Genomic DNA, 18,646 nt, shown 5'->3' on the forward strand with positions numbered 1-18,646 from the left:
ACATTACACTTCACAGTCACATTAGCTTAGATACACACGGCAATCGCTTATCTTTTATAAGATAGGCTCGGTTACCAAAATACACTCGCCTCACTCTACATACTTCACACTCAAAAATGGAAACCAAAAGAGACCTTTCAAAGAACAAACAAAAGAAGAGAGTCCATGCCATGTGAGAGGTCTGGTGAGGATCAAAAAAAGAGCACTTGCAACAAAATAAGAGTCCATGCCGTGTCTCACGTCCCAAACCATTAGATCATTCATAGCAGATATGTCAAATGTGTCAAATGTCAAATATTTGGCACATTTAGTATACCAAACGTCAAAAAACTCTCTTTATGAGATGTTCCAAATCTTACAATTTTTGTCACATGTGAACAATACCGTTCCAAACATTTGGCACATTTAGTATACCAAACGTCAAAAAACTCTCTTTATGATATGTTCCAAATCTTACAATTTTTGTCACATGTGAACAATACCGTTCCATTTTGGAACGGTATAGATAAGAATGCTAAAAAAAAAATAGTTTTTTTATTCACTTCTCTCTCGTCGTTTTTGATTTTCTCTCTTTTTTCTCTTTTTGGTGTTTGGTGGGACGAGTTAATATATTATTTTAATATGTAGTAAATATTATTTTAATTTATAGAATTGAATGATAAAACATCTGATAAATGGAATGTTGTAAAATGATGTGGTAAAATAATAAAATAGGCTTTTAGTGTGTCAAAATGGCATTTTTTATAGAACATCTGCTGTGAATGCTCTAAGATATGACTAATATCAGTTTTTTTTTAATTACTTCTTTTGGTTTTCTCTGGAGGAATTCGAATTCTAGTGGATTTTTTCCCACGTTAGCTTTGCCCCCTAAAAACTCGAGTTTTTTCATTGAATTTAAGTCGTAAAGACACAAAATGTTAGTTTTTTTAAATAGTTTCAAAAATCATGCTAATTAACAAAATTATTAGTAAAATTGTGTAAATATGCCCCCAAAAAAATCTGATTTATCCTTTGCCTAATTAATTGAGGGGATAATTGCAGTTAACCCACCTGTGGTTTGGTCAGTTTTAACTAAGCCTACCTGTGATTTAAAAAGTGTCACTTAATCCACCTGAAGTGTCCTCCATTAGATATCTGTAACTCACCTCACCATTTTCACAGTTAAAAAAAAAAAATAAAAATAAAAACATTTGTGCACTAAGGTTTTAATAATCTTCCTAATTAATATTTTGTATCAATTTCTGAAAATTTCAAAAACATTCCACAATATTAGCATTATAAAAACTACTTTAAGTAAAATAAATCTACTTAAGAAGTTAAAATGGGCTAAAGTTAACTTAATTGGAATATATCGATAATTATTGACAGCATGCATAAGTTACAGCCCTGAATCTTCATAGTCAGGAACCATGACTTGACTTGGCCTAGATATAAATGCAATAATATGCATATGTTGGTGCCAGCTTAGTGCACAAATACCATGATTTGTTTCCCTTCACTGTTGGACCAATCAACTCTACCTAAAACATGGGAAAAAGTGGAAAATTAAGCAATTAAAATATTAAGGGCCCGTTTGGTACATGTGTTTAAACATATGTTTTCAGTTTTTAAACAATATTACACATATTTCTACACACTTTTTCACCCACATGTATTTTTAAAAAATACAAAAAACGTTACTAAAATAACACTACCAAACAGCCCCCAAAGTGTTCCCTTCACTAATACCATGATTTACAAATTCAGATGGAGTGTTGACCCTGATAGAGAAGCGGAAAATAATTCCATCTCCAGCTCGTCCAGAGCCTACAACGCAGGTCGATCCCAGAGTTTATCCAGAAGAAGAAGAAGAAGCGTCCATGAATAATAGCACCACTCCATAAACTGTCCTCCATGAAAGACATGATTGTCCATTAGGTTCGTCCATGAACAATCATTAGATATCCTTGGACGAACCAAACCGTCCTACGCTAGACGGACGGAAGCTCAACACTTAGACTTTCAACTAAACCCACAACTATCTCAACAAACCCTTCGAATAAGTTAACTTCCATTAGCGGTTACAATTTTATATCCGTTGAGGTAGTTAACTCCGGAGTTGTTGGTTTCCACAAATCCTGGGACGGTTTTTGGACAAGTAACCGTCCCAGGCCTCCTATATAAGGGACCGGTCTGAACCCGACAGAGGTAAGATTTTCACTCAGACAATTTTCCAAAATACTTGGAACTTCCTTCTCTACGAAACTAACTTCTCCATCGGAGGAGGTTCGACCGGTCTTCTCCGGTCTCCTCTTTGATTGCGTTTCCTTCCTTGCAGGCCATCAACCGTTTCGATAGCCCACCGAAGCCAGGCCATCCACCTTACTGATTCGGAGCGATATCAGTTGGCGCCGTCTGTGGGAATCGAAGGTTGTTTTGCGACTTTCTTTTCCGCGACAAAGGGTTAGGATGGTCAGGACCAGGTCTAGGGCTACTAGCCCTGGCCGTCAGGGAAGCAGAGGCGCTTCAAGTGATCCCCAGCGTGATCGCCAATCTGCACCAGTCATGCAGACGTCATCCGTTCAGAATATGCAATCCATGGCGGCTGCAATGGCGGAATTGACTCGCCAAAACCAGGAGTTAAGGATGGAGATCAGTCAGAGAAGACAGACACGTGAGGAACACGCAGGACAGACACAAGGCCATTGTGACAGAGAGAATACTGAGGTTGGAAGTCAGTTTAAAGGCACCACTTCACGGACAGTGCCACACTTGAAAGAGGAAATGGACCAAATGAAGAAAGTCATGGAGGAGATGAAGGAGAACATGAGGAGAACTAATCCTATAGAAGATTTGGTCCACAGAACAGATTCTCCTTTTACGGCTTCCATCAATGGCCACCCCTTACCATCAAAGTTCAAATTGCCTTCCCTGGACTCGTATGATGGGACGCGTGACCCCTTTGATCACATTGCAACATTCAAGATGACAATGCACCTCCAAGGGGTCCCTGATGAAATCATGTGTCGAGCCTTCCCTACTACCCTTAAAGGCCCGGCACGAGTTTGGTTCAGTAAAATCCCCCCAAGTTCCGTAAGTTCTTTCGAAGAGTTAAGCAAATTGTTTGTTAACAATTTCATCGGGGGACAGAGGCACAAGCGCTCTTCGTCCAGCTTACTGACCATAGAACAAGGGGAGAACGAAAGCCTGCGGTCATTCATCACTCGCTTCAACAGAGAAGCCCTTAGCGTGGACGAGGTGGACGACAAGCTTCTATTGGCAGCCTTCCACAATGGGATTAATTCGGATTTATTTATCCACAAGCTATACGAGAAGGAGCCTCAAACCATGGCCGAGCTCGTCCATTCGACTCAGAACTTCATGAATGCAGAAGATGCAATCATAGCCAAGAAGAGGAAAAGAGCTGAGAGGATGGAAGCGCACCCAGTTCGACACTCAGAACAAGCCCCTCGTCCAAAGAAGGGACGGACGGAAGATAGGAAGGAACGAGATGGCAGGAAGACAGGTCCCTTGGGAAGAAGCCAGAACTATACGCCCCTGAACGCTCCACTTAATCAGGTGCTCATGCAAATCAAAGACGATCCTTCTTTAAAATGGCCAGAGAAGATGAAAGGGGATCCCAACAAGCGCAATAAGAACAAATATTGTCGCTTTCACAGGGACCATGGGCATGACACGGATGAATGTTATGACCTAAAATAGCAAATTGAGAACCTTATCAAGCAAGGAAAGTTGAAGCACTTCGTTGGAAGGGATCGTACAGATGAGAAGCTGAAAGGCAAAATGGAGGAATCATCCCGGCCCCCACTTGGAGAGATAAGGATTATCGTTGGAGGGAACCCGATGGGGCAATCTTCCAAGTCGAAGAAGACGTATCTCAAAGCGGTACAAAATGTCCAGCTCTCTGGACGACCACCAAGGATGAGATTAATGGACGAGCCAACCATTTCCTTCACCGATAAAGATGCTGAGAGGATCCATCACCCGCACGACGATGCGATCGTCATTACACTGCTCATTGCAGATTATACAACCAGAAGAGTGTTAGTTGACAATGGAAGTTCAGCAGACATATTGTACTACCCCGCCTTCCAACAGATGAGGCTTGGACGAGATCAATTTCGTCCAGTATGCTCGCCACTGATAGGATTTAGAGGAATGAAGGTGCAGCCCGTGGGTACCATTACAGTACCAGTGGTGGTAGGGTCATACCCGCAACAGATAACCAAGGAAGTCAATTTCCTCGTGGTAGACTGTACTTCTTCATACAATGCCATCATTGGAAGACCCACTCTTAATAGTTGGAAGGCGATAACCTCGACCTACCATCTATCAGTCAAATTCCCTACAGAGTACGGGATAGGACAAGCACAAGGAGATCAGTTGGCAGCTAGAGAATGCTACTTAGCCATGATGGCTTTGGACGAACAGATGCAGACAATGAGCATCGAGGAGAGAAGAGTTATTGCAGAGCCCACGGAAGTGTTGGAAGATGTTCTTTTGCAAGAAGATGATCCTGAGAAATTTACCAGAATTGGAACAGGTATGAAGGAGAAGGCAAGAAAAGACCTCATCCAGTTCCTGAGAAAAAGTATCGACGTTTTTGCATGGAGTCATGACGACATGCCAGGAATCGACCCAAGTGTGATCACTCATCGATTGAATGTATACCCCTTTTTTAAGCCTATCCGTCAGAAGAAGAGGGTATTCGCTCCCGAGAGAGACAAGGCAATCAAGGAAGAGGTTCAAAAACTGACCACGGCAAAGTTCATTAAGGAAGTCTATTACCCGGACTGGTTAGCCAATGTGGTGATGGTGAAGAAAGCTAATGAAAAGTGGAGAATGTGTGTAGACTTCACTGACTTGAACAAAGCATGCCCCAAGAATAGTTATTCTCTGCCACGCATTGATCAATTGGTGGACTCTACTGCTGGCCATCAGTTGCTGAGCTTCATGGATGCCTTCTCAGGATATAATCAGATCAAGATGGATGAAGCCGATCAGGAAAAAACTTCCTTCATTACTAGCCAAGGCTTGTTTTGCTACAAAGTGATGTCTTTCGGCTTGAAGAACGCAGGGGCAACTTATCAAAAGTTAGTGAATCATATGTTTCGTCCACAAATAGGATGGAATGTGGAGGTTTATGTCGACGACATGCTTGTGAAGAGCATAGACGAGGGAAGCCATCTAGATGACCTACAGGAAACCTTTGAAACACTTCGGCGATATAAGATGAAGTTGAACCCAAGCAAGTGTGCATTCGGAGTATCATTGGGAAAGTTTCTGGGGTTCATGGTCTCGCAAAGAGGAATTGAGACAAATCCGGACAAGATCCAGGCTATATTGAACATGGAGCCACCGAAGAATATTAAGGAAGTCCAATCCCTCACAGGACGAGTTGCCGCTTTGAACAGGTTTGTTTCGAAAGCCACAGATAAGTGTTTACCTTTCTTTAAAGTCCTCAGGAAGGCATTTGAGTGGACGGACGAATGTCAAAGGGCCTTCCAAAACCTGAAGGACTATCTCACAACTGCCCCATTATTAAGTCCATCCGTGCAAGGAGAAGAACTGTACTTATACTTAGCGGTGTCCTCACACGTCGTAAGTTCAGCTTTAATCAGAGAAGAGGGGAAAATACAAAAACCGGTGTACTACACTAGCCGGGCACTCAGAGGAGCAGAGGGAAGATATCCGCTCATGGAGAAATTGGCTTTTGCACTAATAACGGCTTCTAGGAAGTTGAGACATTACTTCCAAATTCATGTCATCAATGTCATGACGGACCATCTGCTTAAGAGGGCAATGAACAAACTGGAAGCCGCAGGACGACTGATTCAGTGGGCAGTTGAACTTAGTGAATTCGACATTCGGTACCAACCGAGAAAGGCAATAAAGGCTCAAGCCCTAGTAGATTTCATCGCAGAATTCACCCCAAGTTACGAAGACCTGGGGGAAGGAGAGTACAACAAATGGGTCGTCCATGTAGATGGATCATCTACATTATATGCTGGAGGAATAGGAGTTGTTTTGCAGTCGCCAGAAGGGGACAAATTGAAATACAAGGCCCGTCTGCAATACCAGACTACTAACAATGAAGTGGAATATGAAGCCCTTTTAAAGGGGTTGGAACTGGCCAAATCTGTAGAAGCAGACGCAATACTTGTCATGGGAGACTCTCAACTGGTCATAGGCCAAGTCAATGGAACATATGAAGCCAAGGAAGACAGAATGAAGAAGTATCTAAGGAAGGTAGTACGCCTTGTGAAGAAATTCAAAAAAGCAGATTTTATTCAAATCCCAAGGGAAGAGAATATGGAGGCAGATACTCTGGCGAAGGAAGCATCTGCGAATGAGGCATTGGACGATATAGATGGTGTACACTACATGCCAAGTATAGACCTTCCAGAACTGATGCAGATAGAGGGGGAAGAAAATTGGATGACCCCAATAGTGTCCTACTTAAAGGACGGAAGGCTTCCAGAAGAGAAGGACGAAGCAAGGAAGCTCAAAGTCAAGTCAGTCAGGTATGTGCTTATGGACGAGGTGTTATACAAGAGAGGTTTTTCCCAGCCTCTCTTAAGATGTTTGGCTCCGGACGAAGCAAGTTACATTTTGAGGGAGGTTCACGAAGGAGCATGCAGGAACCATTCGGGAGCCAGATCACTCGTCCATAAAGTCATCCGTAGCGGATTCTATTGGCCAACCATCCAGGCTGATGCTAAAGCATATGTCAAAGTATGTGATCAATGTCAACGCTTCAGCAATATTCCCAGACAACCAGCAGAATATCTCACGCCAATGATGGCCCCTTGGCCTTTCGCACAATGGGGACTAGACATTTTGGGGCCCTTTCCGACTGGAACTCGGCAAATGAAATTTCTAGTGGTGGGAATAGATTACTTCACAAAATGGGTGGAAGCCGAACCCTTAGCCAAAATTACGCAGCAGAATGTCAAGAACTTCGTCTGGAAGAACATTGTATGCAGATTCGGAGTACCTAGAGTACTAGTGTCTGACAATGGACGACAGTTTGACAACACACCTTTCAGGGAATTTTGTGAACAGCTTGGAATGAAGAACCATTACTCCTCACCTTCCCACCCACAGGCCAATGGCCAGGCAGAAGTAGCGAACCGATCCTTGCTGAAGATCATCAAGACTCGGCTCGAAGGGGCAAAGGGAAATATGGCCGGATGAATTACCAGGTGTTTTATGGGCTTATAGAACGACAGCGAGAACTCCAACAGGAGAAACTCCTTTTAAACTAGCTTACGGAAGCGAGGCAGTTATACCAGCAGAAGTACACATGACGAGCCACAGGGTGAGGAAGTATCAAACTGAAGAAAACGAGGAACAGCTCCGTCTTAACCTTGACCTTATGGACGAGGTCAGGATGGATGCAGAACAGAGGACAGCAAGGTACAAAAATCTCATGGCAAGACAATATGACGCTATGGTGAAGCCTAGGCGTTTCAACATCGGGGATCTCGTCTTGAAGAGGGTTACCTTGGCAACAAGAAACCCGGCCTACGGGAAACTTGGCCCAAATTGGGAAGGACCTTATAGGGTTATCAACTGCAAAAGGCAAGGATCCTACTATTTGGAAGCTTTGGATGGGCGGAGGCTGGAACACCCTTGGAATGTTGAGCACCTCAGGAAGTACCATCAATAAGTGCTGACTCTTCACCAGTGTCCTTGGACGAGATATCCGGACGAGCAGAAGTGTTTACTACTATTAAGTGTTTTTAAGTATTTTAATAATCCCCTAGAAAGTACATTAGTGTTTTCACTTTTGTGCTATTCATGGATGAGTTGGTTTGTATTTCTAATTCAATAAGGCACTAGCTCATGAGCATGTGCCATGCCTGTGGACGAATGATTACATAAGTTTGGGTTTTCAAATATATATATTGTTTTAAAGTATATTATTGGAATCCTTATATGATCATTTAGATTGATCCGCAAAAAAGAAAGCGAGCATGGACGAATGAAATCCTTGGACGAAAGGACATATCGTCCATGAGCTTTCCTCCAAAGGAAAGATGAAAAGGTACATCCGTCCAAAGCAAGAGACGAGATGAAACCTAAGCTGAAAATGAAGCTAAGGTCCATCCGTCCGTAACACAGGACGAGATGAAACCTAACCCAAAATTGAAACTAAGGTTCATCCGTCCAGAACATAGGACGAGATGAAACCTAACCTAAAAATTGAAGCGAAGTTTCATCCGTCCAGAACATAGGACGAGATGAAAAATAAGCTGAAAATAAAGCGAAGTTTCATCCGTCCAGAACAAAGGACGAGATGAAAAGGGAATACTCGTCTAGACCTCAAGACGAGATGAATTCCCAAAAGTGTTCGTCCAAGACGCGGACGAGCGAAGACTTCAAAACTAGCTTAACAATCCATTACATTGGACGAGAAATCGCTAAAAAGTCTAATCATCAAGGACGACAAAATGATCGTCCATAATTTTGGAATAATGAAAAATCTAGCCAAAAGGAACCAATTTACTTTCTTGGTGATGTAATAAAATTCACCCCCATGCCCAAGACGAGGTGAAGTGAATTCCTAGATGGACGAACCACACATTGATGAAAATAAAAATTTCATACATAAAGCTGGAAACATATATATTCAAACACAATGGAAGTAAAAATAGAAGTATTCATTTCTTTCATGAAATTCTAAGGGTGGACGACCAACGTCCAAAAACCCCTTTAGTTTTGAATATGAAAATGTATATAAAACTCGTCCATAATCCTGGACGAGATGATTGTACTTGCATAAACTTTAAAAAAGAAAAAGAAGTAAAAAGCCCAAAACAACAGGCACTTCTATGAAAAGGCAAATAAAAGTAAATTTTCTAAGGAAATAGATTTCACTTGGGCAAGCTCGTCTTGGGATCGTCCTGAATGACTTCAGTGTTAGCATCGTCCATGATGTTGACGTCCTCGGAACTCGTCTGCAACGCGGAACTCTCTGTAGCAAGAGGGAGCTTGAACGAGTTGAAGTCCAAATCAGGATACGCCTCTTGGCATCAGCACGGAAGTCTTCATACCCAGCTGCATAATGACTGTCTAGACGATTCTTGTACTCGTCAGACTTCTTAAAGGCAGCAATTGCTTCCTCACGTGCCTTCTCCAAGGACGAGGTAAGCTCTGAAACTTGTCCCTCGAGATGGACGATGCGGGTATCCTTCTCTAAGTTGTCAGCTTTGAGCTCCTCTACTTCGTTCTTCAACTTCGTCTCGCTTCCCAGCAGACGATTAAAATCCTCTGTCAACCTAATGACCTCCCCCTTCTTAAGCAAAACCTCATGGCCCAGCTCCTTAGCCTTATCCTTGGCTGTCTTGGCCTCTGTAGCAAGCTCCTTGGCCTGGCAGGTCGCTGTATAAAACTTTGACATAGCCTGCATTTCGACGAAAAGGAGTTAGACATTTCATTCAAAATTAAATGTCTACACACAAGGACGAGGAAGAAATTTACCTTGAAAAGGTCATGGATGCCAGAACGCTCAAACTCCTTCACTGACATGTTGTAACATTCGTTAACCTCATGATCAGTGACGATCCCTTTGAACGTCCTCCATGCATAACCCTCGTCCAGAACCAAATTAGAGGGACGATCAGAGGATTCAGACGAGCCAGACTTGTGAGAAGTTTTGGGAGCAGGGGGAGGATCAGACGGAACAGGATGAACCGTTTGGACGGGCTCCACGTCCACCACAGGCTCGTCCAAGTTCACTGTTGGTGGCACGAACTTGGGAACCTTTGGGAGAGAAGTCCTTGGCTTTTGTTTTTTGTGGCCACGACGACTGGGGAGGTCGTCCAGATCCACAGTACTCGAGATTGATTTAGACTTCCTCTTCCCAGCCTGGACGGAAGCCACTTTAGCAGTAGGGGCAGCAACATCCTCGTCCCCGCTAGCCACTGTTTTCTCCTTGTTTTCCCTCATCGTGCTTATTCCTATGATGAGGAAATTTAATATATATATAAAAAAAAAAAAAAAGGAAAGGAGAGCTGAAACAGTGGACGATCACTTACTTCGACGAGTGAGCTCCTCGTGACTTAAATTCTCAGCAGTAGGAGTTGGACCGAGTCCCCAAGTTGCTAGACGAGAAAAAGTAACCAAGTCGTGGAAAGTCCTTCCTGGAAAAGTGCGAACCACTTCTATCTGATCCAAGAAAAACTTATCCAAACGTGGACGAACGACAGCTGCATCACCAAGATAAAAGGTTAGACGAGTGACAGATAAAATTTTTTTGAAGGACAAACAAGATAAAATGGAAAGAAAAACATACCCTCAGGACGAAGACGACCTAGAGGGCTGGTAAAAGGAGGGAAGAGGGGAATACCCACATCAGCTGGGTCCCCAGCCCAATTTCCAGAAATAATAAAAAATTCTTTTTTCCAAAGCCGGTCAGACGAACTACGGCCCGTTATTAGACTGTAATATGAACCTCTGGACGAGAACTGGTAGAACCCAGCAGATTTTTTGATCTCTGAGGGCTTATAACAGTAAAGGAACTCGTCCACTGTAATTGGACGGTTCCCTTCCAATGCCTCACGCCATAATATTTGCATGGCAACTATCGTCCTCCAACCGTTGGGGTTGAGCTGGTTTGGCCCAATACCCAACCTTTGGAAGAGGTCTCTGCAGAAAGAGTTTAAGGGAAACCTAAGGCCAGCTAATAGGTAAGAAGCGTATACCCCTAAGCCAGAGGAAGGGGAACAACACCATTCTCCAGGCTGGGGTAGACGAGGGTTAAGCTCTTTAGGGATTTGGTATCTATCTACAAGAGTTTTTAACTTAGCACCGTCTAAGGTGGATGCTACCTCTGGGGCACAACTATAGATTACATCTTCGTCCTCTTCCTCGTCTTGAGGAGGACTTGATGGCTGTCTGGACGAGCTAGCCCCAGATCCAGAAGCCGCCCTATGTCGTTGTTCCTGAAATTCCTCTAAGGGAATGCCAGGAACCCCAGACGAGTAATGCTCGTCTGAGGAGTCACTACAGGACGAACTATCTACACTACCGTCACTCTCAGAAGAACCGTCCTGGTAGTCGTCTATCTCTCTCTCTAGACTAGAAGATGAAGGCATGGTTGAAATGTAGAGGACTTAAAACGAGAGCCTAAAAAGAAAAAAGGAAGAGGAAATACCTGATGAAACTAGGACGAGAGCTAGACGAGAATCTTGGACGAGTTGGTAGAAGAGAGAATGAGGAAAAAAGTGAGGGGCATGAAAGAGAATGCGCTATTTATAGGCCCCAGCAACAGGGTCAACGAAGCGACACTCACCACTCAGAGATTGACACGTGGCGATCTCTTTGGGAAACGGGATCGACGCGACTGGCCAACCAACGGTTTCGTGACACGTGGCGTACGAAAAAGCGAAACTTTGTTGAAATCACGACAATGTCCTGGACGACCCTTTGGACAAAGGGGCAACTGATAGAGAAGCGGAAAATAATTCCCATCTCCAGCTCGTCCAACGGGCTCGTCCAGAGCCTACAACGCAGGATTGATCCCAGAGTTTATCCAAAAGAGGAAGAAGCGTCCATGAATAATAGCACCACTCCATAAACTGTCCTCCATGAGGCATGATCGTCCATTAGGTTCGTCCATGAACAATCGATAGATATCTTTGGACGAACCAAACCGTCCTATGCTAGACAGACGGAAGCTCAACACTTAGACTTTCAACAAACCCTTCGAATAAGTTAACTTCCATTAGCGGTTACAATTTTATATCCGTTGAGGTAGTTAACTCCGGAGTTGTTGGTTTCCACAAATCCTGGAACGGTTATTGGACAAGTAACCGTCCCAGGCTCCCTATATAAGGGACCGGTCTGAACCCGACAAAGGTAAGATTTTCACTCAGACAATTTTCCAAAATACTTGGAACTTCCTTCTCTACAAAACTAACTTCTCCATCGGAGGGGGTTCGACCGGTCTTCTCCGGTCTCCTCTTTGATTGCGTTTCCTTCCTTGCAGGCCATCAGCCGTTTCGATAGCCCACCGAAGCCAGGCCATCCACCTTACTGATTCGGAGCGATATCAACACTCAAATACCTTACAAAAACAAACATAAACAAAATATCTCACAAAAAAAAAAAAAAAACTATGTCATAAACCTCACACACACACAAATAGATTAGCACTCAAATTATGTTTCAAAGAAACCTACTCTATGTTCTTCAAAAAGAGTCTTTTCTTCTCTTAATGTGGAAGGACCCTTAGCTAAAAGTCACCCAATCCTTTTCAACAATACCTATATATAGTGCTCAAATTCTATTCATTGATGGACAAGGAATATCCAATTACTTTTTTAATAGGGAATAATTTTTCATCCTATACTAAGGAGAATTTTTGTCTTCTACAATAAGGAAAAAAATTTCCTCTCTTACCAAAGAAACCTAATAGCTCACTAAAATCCAAATAGGAATTTGAGATAATATCTAACACCCTAAACCTATAGGGAATTTGTATTATCTTGGACATTCACAGCGGGAAGAGGAGGAGGGCTAGTTGACCTATAGCACTCTGGTTCCATATGCTTATAATTGTTAAGACTAAGCACATGTGCGGTACCATATGCTTGTTTATATTGTTGATTTTCAAACGAAGATCTTTTGTTCCCAATCAAGTGCTCCAAACATAGACTTCCATATGTTTTGAGTAAAGTCAACAATTCAATTTTTGAACGGTGTAGGCATGCACCTTACCCTCTCCTTCTTCCTAGAATCTTCAAGGCAAAACAAAGACTTGAAATTATCAATTGGGTAGTGTCTATTACACACATTTCAGTTTTTGAATTGAAATCGTGACTTGAAGGAACGATTTTAGTTCAAAAAATAAATTGAAGGTATGGTGTGTGCAACAAAGTGTGTGTGTGATCTAACAATTACCCTTATCAAATTACATAGCATAAAATAAAGAGGAAGATAATTATGGTTAATGGAGAAAAATGAGTATTGGATCCAATACTCATTCCGGAATCAATCAATGAGGAAGATAATTATGCTCAACTACTGATTTGAAACAAAGTAGATGCGCGTACAAGTGGCAAAACAAAGACCAAAATTATTCAACTAAGAATAAATAAAATGAAAAGGAAGATAATCATGACAGCTGGTAGCAAAGTCGTGCAATAGAAGAGGATTTGTTCTCTAATTAATGAATTGTTGACCTGTGCATGCCGGCTTTCTGCTACACGTGGATCCCTCTGATGTAAAGAACCAAATGGAGATTCTTGCTGAAGCCTTTCATAAATATGAAAAAGATCCCAAGATTAACATAGAGGATGTGCAAGCATGGAAAGCTGCTTTGAAAGAAGTTGGCAATATTTCTGGATGGCACGTAAATGATAGGTATGATTTGTTTTTCCAAAGTATTTTTGTTCAAATTATAAGTATAAATTTTGTGATTTTGTACTCTCTAAAACTATTCACTTCCCCCTAGATTAACATTTAATATGAAAATTTTTATTTTCTTTTTCTTGTCCGATAGAATCAAAGAAAATTTCAGTTTTTCCTCGAAGAACCTTGTACATAGTTTAAGGCATGGTAGTCTATTACTGAATTACTCAATGTGGGCAAATAAAGACACAAACTTGGTAATTAATCCGCATTCTATACGTGATTTGTCTAGTCAAAGAGTCTTTCCTAGCTGTAGTTGACCCCTAATATCTCATTTCAAATGCTTTCCTCCTTTAAGTTCTAAATGTCTAATACTTCCTTATGTATCTTATAAGTGTAACAAGACTCAGATCCAGTCCATGATCAGGACAACTGTGTTTGGACATCTACTTTCTTTTGAGAAGGAAGTTTAGACATCTAATTAATTAACATTAATTAATAGTTTTTCTTGGAGGTAGCATGGATTCAAAATAGCTTAAATGCTAAAGTTTTATGTCATTGAATAAGAAATTTGGAATTTAAACCCCACCTACTACTCACAAATGGAAAAGAAAGAAGAAAAAGAGCTACTTTTATCATTTTCCCTCAATCTTGGCATGTAAATGACAACTGCATCACATTATATAGCCTTCAAGCATATCTCCAAACCTACATAAAATTTATTACTTTAGATAACTTCACTTCAATGACTCTTTCCTTTTTATAATTTCCACTTGATTAAAAATTAAGTTTATTATCTCCGCACACCCTTAACGCGATGGTCATTCCACAGGTATAAGTGCATATAAAGTCTAGGGGGCAAGAGCCGAGAGTTCCGATCTTCAGAATGGAATTTCACATATATATATATATATATATATATATATATACACTTAAATTAGACTACAGTAGAATTTATATCTTGTATTAAAAAAACCAAAAACAAAAAAAAGTTTTATTTGATTTTAATGCTTAAATGCAATAACACGTCAATTGGTCTATTTAGTATATCTATTTTTAGTTTTTCTTATTGTAAAGAATAAAAGCAAAAAAGAAAAAAAAAAGAGTACAAAAATAGAAACAAATGAAACCTAAGTTACATTGCTATGTCATAAGCTTGCTATTGAACGAAGTTTTGTCTCTCACTCTCTTGTATTTATTATATATTGGCTTATGATCCATGTATGTGCACAGGTGCAATCAAGAACAACCACAATTATATATATTCCTCTCTAAGAAGTAATACACTATACCATTCATAGGTTAAGTAAAAGCATAATAAATTCAAATGGAGAATTTTTATATATTTTTTTAAAGTCTAGATGTATAAATTTGGAAATATAATTATTAACACAAAATTAGGGTACAGTTGAAAGACACTTGACATAGAATTAGAGTGCAAAAAAAAAAATCTAAAGACACTTGACATAAAATTATAAGCCATTTATATTTGACACAAAATTCAAGAGCAATTGAAATCTAGTATGGATTCTTGGTTGAGCTTTCAGTGTAATATATTACACAAGTTTAAAACCCATGCAAATCTAGGGATGCAATATATACATACATCATTGTGTATGTTTGTGTGAGTGTGTGTTTATATATATATATATATATATAATAGATTGTATCATTGTACACATTCATGGTATTACGTAGGAGTATAATAAATTTGAATTAGATCTTTTTATATTTTTTAAATTTAGATATTGGAATTTGCATGTAAATATAATTGACACACAGTTAGAGTATAATTGGAAGGACACTTGACATAAAATTGGATTGCATTCTAAAGACACTTGGCATCAAATAATAGGACACAAAATTATAGTGTAATTAGAATCTAATTTAGATTCTTAATTGTGCTTCCACTTTAATATATTATATATGATATGATTGTACAGTTAACAAAATTATTGTTCTACTATCTTCTTTGTAGGCATGAATCAATTGCTATCCAAGAAATCCTTAAAGGGATATTTAGCAAATTGAATCTAGTATTCCAAAGTATCATTTCCAAGGACCTTTTTGGAATAGAATCCCATGTGGAGGAAGTGTTGGATTCATATTTAGGTGAAGGGTTGGGTGATGTTCACTTTGTTGGGATTTGCAGGATGGGTGGAATAGGCAAAACAACTCTTGCACAAGAAATTTATAAAAGAATTTCTGGCAATTTTGAAGGTAGCAGCTTTATTGCTAATATTAAAGAAGAAACTAAAAATCAAGGTCTACTTTTTTTACAAAAGCAACTTCTATCTAAGATCCTTATAGAAAGTGAAATAGATATATGGAATTTTCATGAGGGAATCAATGTTATAGGAAATACACTACATAATAAAAAGGTTCTTATTGTTCTTGATGATGTGGATAGAGATGAACAACTAAAAGCATTAGTAGGGAGACATGATTGGTTTGGTCCAGGGAGTAGAATTATTCTAACAAGTAGAGATAGTCATTTTTTGAAAAGAAATGGAATGGATGATATATATACAATGAAGGGGTTGAATGATGATGAAGTTTTGGAGCTTTTTAGTTGGGGTGCTTTTAAGAAAACCCATCCTAAAGAAAGTTATATGGATTTGTATATGGATTTTGTGAATTACGCAAAAGGCCTTCCTTTAGCTCTTAAAGTTATAGGTTTTTCACTATTTGGTAGAAGAATCGATGCATGGAGAACTACTCAAGATAAACTAAAATCAAAACTAAATAACAAAATTTTGGATATACTTCAAATAAGTTTTGATGAGTTAACGAATATGCAAAAAGAACTATTTTTAGATATTGCATGTTTCTTCAAAGGAGAGAACAAAGGTGGCATAAGAGATGTACTAGAAAGTTTTGGTTACTACTTAGACTACAATATTGATATCCTCATGGTAAAATCTCTCATAACCATTGGCATATCAGGGAAATTGTGGATGCATAATTTGCTATAGGAAATGGGCCATGAAATAGTTCGTCGTGAATCCCCTAAAGAGCCCGGTGGAAATCTCAAATAGCTTATTCGACTAGATTTGAATGGTTGCAAGTGTCTTAAGAGCCTTCCACAAAAGATCAACTTGGAATCTCTAGAAGTTTTAATTCTTTCTGGTTGTTCAAGACTAAAAAAGTTTCCAGACGTTGTGGGAAATATGTCCCATTTGTCATAACTTTATTTGAATGAGACTGCTATAAAAGATCTATTGTTATCAGTGAAGCATTTCACTGGTCTTAAAAAATTGGATCTAAGAGATTGCAAAAAACTTTCAATTCTTCCAAATTCTTGTTGTAGTTGGATGTCTCTAAAAATGCTTACATAATCAGGCTGCTCAAAACTTGATGAATTGCCAGAGACATTAGGGAATCTCAAAGGCTTGAAGGAGCTAAATGCGAGTGGAACTGCTATAAAAGGGCTACCTGCATCCATCAATCTCTTAAAAAATCTTAGAGTAGTGTCTCTTCGTAGATGTGAAGGGCTATCACCTAAATCTTCCACTAAACTCCTAAATTTGCCTTTAATGCTAAGAAGAAGTCTAGATCCGAATCCGATGGGAATTTTAGTGCATGCTTTATCAAGCTTATGTTCATTGACTAAACTTGATATAAGTTATTGCAATCTCCTAACAATTCCTTATGCTATTGGTTGTTTGTCATCTTTATCAAAGTTGAATCTAAAAGGAAATAATTTTGTTTGCCTTCCTAAAAGTATGATGCAACTATCTAATCTGAAGTTCTTGATTAAAATTATTGCACAAGCCTTCAATCATTGCTAGAGCTTCCATTAAGTATTGAGAATTTTCATGCAAGAGATTGTACCTCATTGGAAACATTATCAATAAGACCAGATGATGATTTTGTCCAACACTGGATCTTCTCAATTGCATCAAATTAATTGAGAATCAAGGTTACGAAGACATGTTGTCAACAATGCTAAGATGTTATTTCATTAATTACCAGGTCTCTGTCTTTTCTCTGTGTGTGTTTTTTTTTTTTTTGCATGTGAAGTTCTAATTAAGCATCATGATTTTTATTTTTTTATTTTTTTGGATTTCAGAGAAACTATAATCAAAGTCATTCATACTATAGTGTCCAGATTTCTAAAAATGAAATTCCGAAACGGTTTAGCAACCAAAATGTGGGGGATTCGGTGAAATTGCAGTGCCTTCATATTTATGTAACAAATTTTTGGGAATCACCACGTGCTTTGTTTTACGCCACCCACTTGATCAAGCTTTTGGACTTGATGATTCTCCGCCTTCACTTTGGTGTTCCATTAAAGCCAACGGATTTGAAGCTTATCAATTGGGCCTACATATATCTAAAGAATTTGGTTTGTTTGAAACATATCACCTTTCGTTGATATATTATTCTTATAATTTCTTCGATAAGGAATGGAAAGAAACATTGAGTCAAAGCGATGCAAATGGATTCAGCCAAATTGAGGTTACATTTGAAACCAATGATCCAGGTTGGGAGGTTACTAAATGTGGGGCTTGTTTGGTATATCATGAGCAAGACATTGAAGATCTCAAGCAAACTAAGGTTGGGAGTAGCAATTGCGTCATCACTCCATATGAGGATGGTTTTGAAGATTCGGCAAAAGATACAAAAACTAAGCGAAGAAGTGATCGTGATGACTCCAATGGAGATATGGCTGGACCAAGTGGAGAAGGTACCTCTAATGAAGTAGATGTACCACACCCAAAGAGGATACGAGTACTCCCTAATACAATCGAGAGATTCATTCCACGTTTGGGAAATTGGATTTGGAATTCAAGCAAACAAGAACAAGGTGACTATGATTGCAAGGAAGAGGAAGAGGAATCCTAGTGAATTTGGATTTGCTAGCTTTCATGAATATGCATGTCTGATAAACTTTTTTTTCTGATTATTTTGTAAGTCCCCTCTTTCTTATTTATTTTTTTCTTTTTTAAATATTCATTTGGCATATGCTTGAATTTTTTTTTTGATCTGTGACGAGGGCCATATATATGGGTTAACTAATTTGTGATTCCAATTTCTAATAGTTGATACCTAGAAGTTATTGGACTCTAGTTGGCGAGGACATAGTGTCACAACTGATTGTATGGGGGGTAAATTTGGCACTCTGCTTATTGCTCTCTTTTTCTAGAGTTTATTATAACTTTCCATGCAATAGATGCGTGCCATTCCAGCGTGGTAAAATTAAATGTAAAGAAGAAATTTTGGACCCTGTTTTGAAATTAGATTCAAGAGAGCATTCCTTTTGCTTCTTTTAATTAATTGTATT

The 18,646-nt window shown here is 39.5% G+C and overlaps 4 protein-coding genes across 4 annotated transcripts; 3 read left to right on the plus strand and 1 right to left on the minus strand.

The window, feature by feature from the left end:
• Positions 1 to 2,448: 2,448 nt before the first annotated feature.
• On the plus strand, positions 2,449 to 3,702 carry LOC115989997. The gene has a single exon (XM_031113861.1). The coding sequence runs from the start codon at positions 2,449 to 2,451 to the stop codon at positions 3,700 to 3,702; it is 1,254 nt and encodes a 417-aa protein (XP_030969721.1).
• An 81-nt stretch (positions 3,703 to 3,783) lies between these two features.
• On the plus strand, positions 3,784 to 7,197 carry LOC115989998. The gene is made up of 2 exons (XM_031113862.1): positions 3,784 to 4,796; positions 4,890 to 7,197. The coding sequence occupies exons 1-2, from the start codon at positions 3,784 to 3,786 to the stop codon at positions 7,195 to 7,197; spliced, it is 3,321 nt and encodes a 1,106-aa protein (XP_030969722.1).
• A 1,682-nt stretch (positions 7,198 to 8,879) lies between these two features.
• Positions 8,880 to 11,102, minus strand: LOC115989999. The gene is made up of 5 exons (XM_031113864.1): positions 10,301 to 11,102; positions 10,044 to 10,214; positions 9,487 to 9,965; positions 9,028 to 9,409; positions 8,880 to 8,980 (listed from the first exon to the last, which is right to left on the minus strand). Exons 1-5 carry the CDS (start codon positions 11,100 to 11,102, stop codon positions 8,880 to 8,882), a joined length of 1,935 nt encoding a protein of 644 aa, XP_030969724.1.
• A 2,141-nt stretch (positions 11,103 to 13,243) lies between these two features.
• LOC115990000 (TMV resistance protein N-like) lies at positions 13,244 to 18,207 on the plus strand. Its single transcript, XM_031113865.1, has 3 exons — positions 13,244 to 13,371; positions 15,338 to 16,274; positions 17,767 to 18,207. The coding sequence occupies exons 1-3, from the start codon at positions 13,244 to 13,246 to the stop codon at positions 18,205 to 18,207; spliced, it is 1,506 nt and encodes a 501-aa protein (XP_030969725.1).
• The last annotated feature ends 439 nt before the right edge of the window (positions 18,208 to 18,646 follow it).

Source organism: Quercus lobata, chromosome 5 (assembly GCF_001633185.2).
Source record: "Quercus lobata isolate SW786 chromosome 5, ValleyOak3.0 Primary Assembly, whole genome shotgun sequence".
Taxonomy (NCBI): Eukaryota; Viridiplantae; Streptophyta; class Magnoliopsida; order Fagales; family Fagaceae; genus Quercus; species Quercus lobata.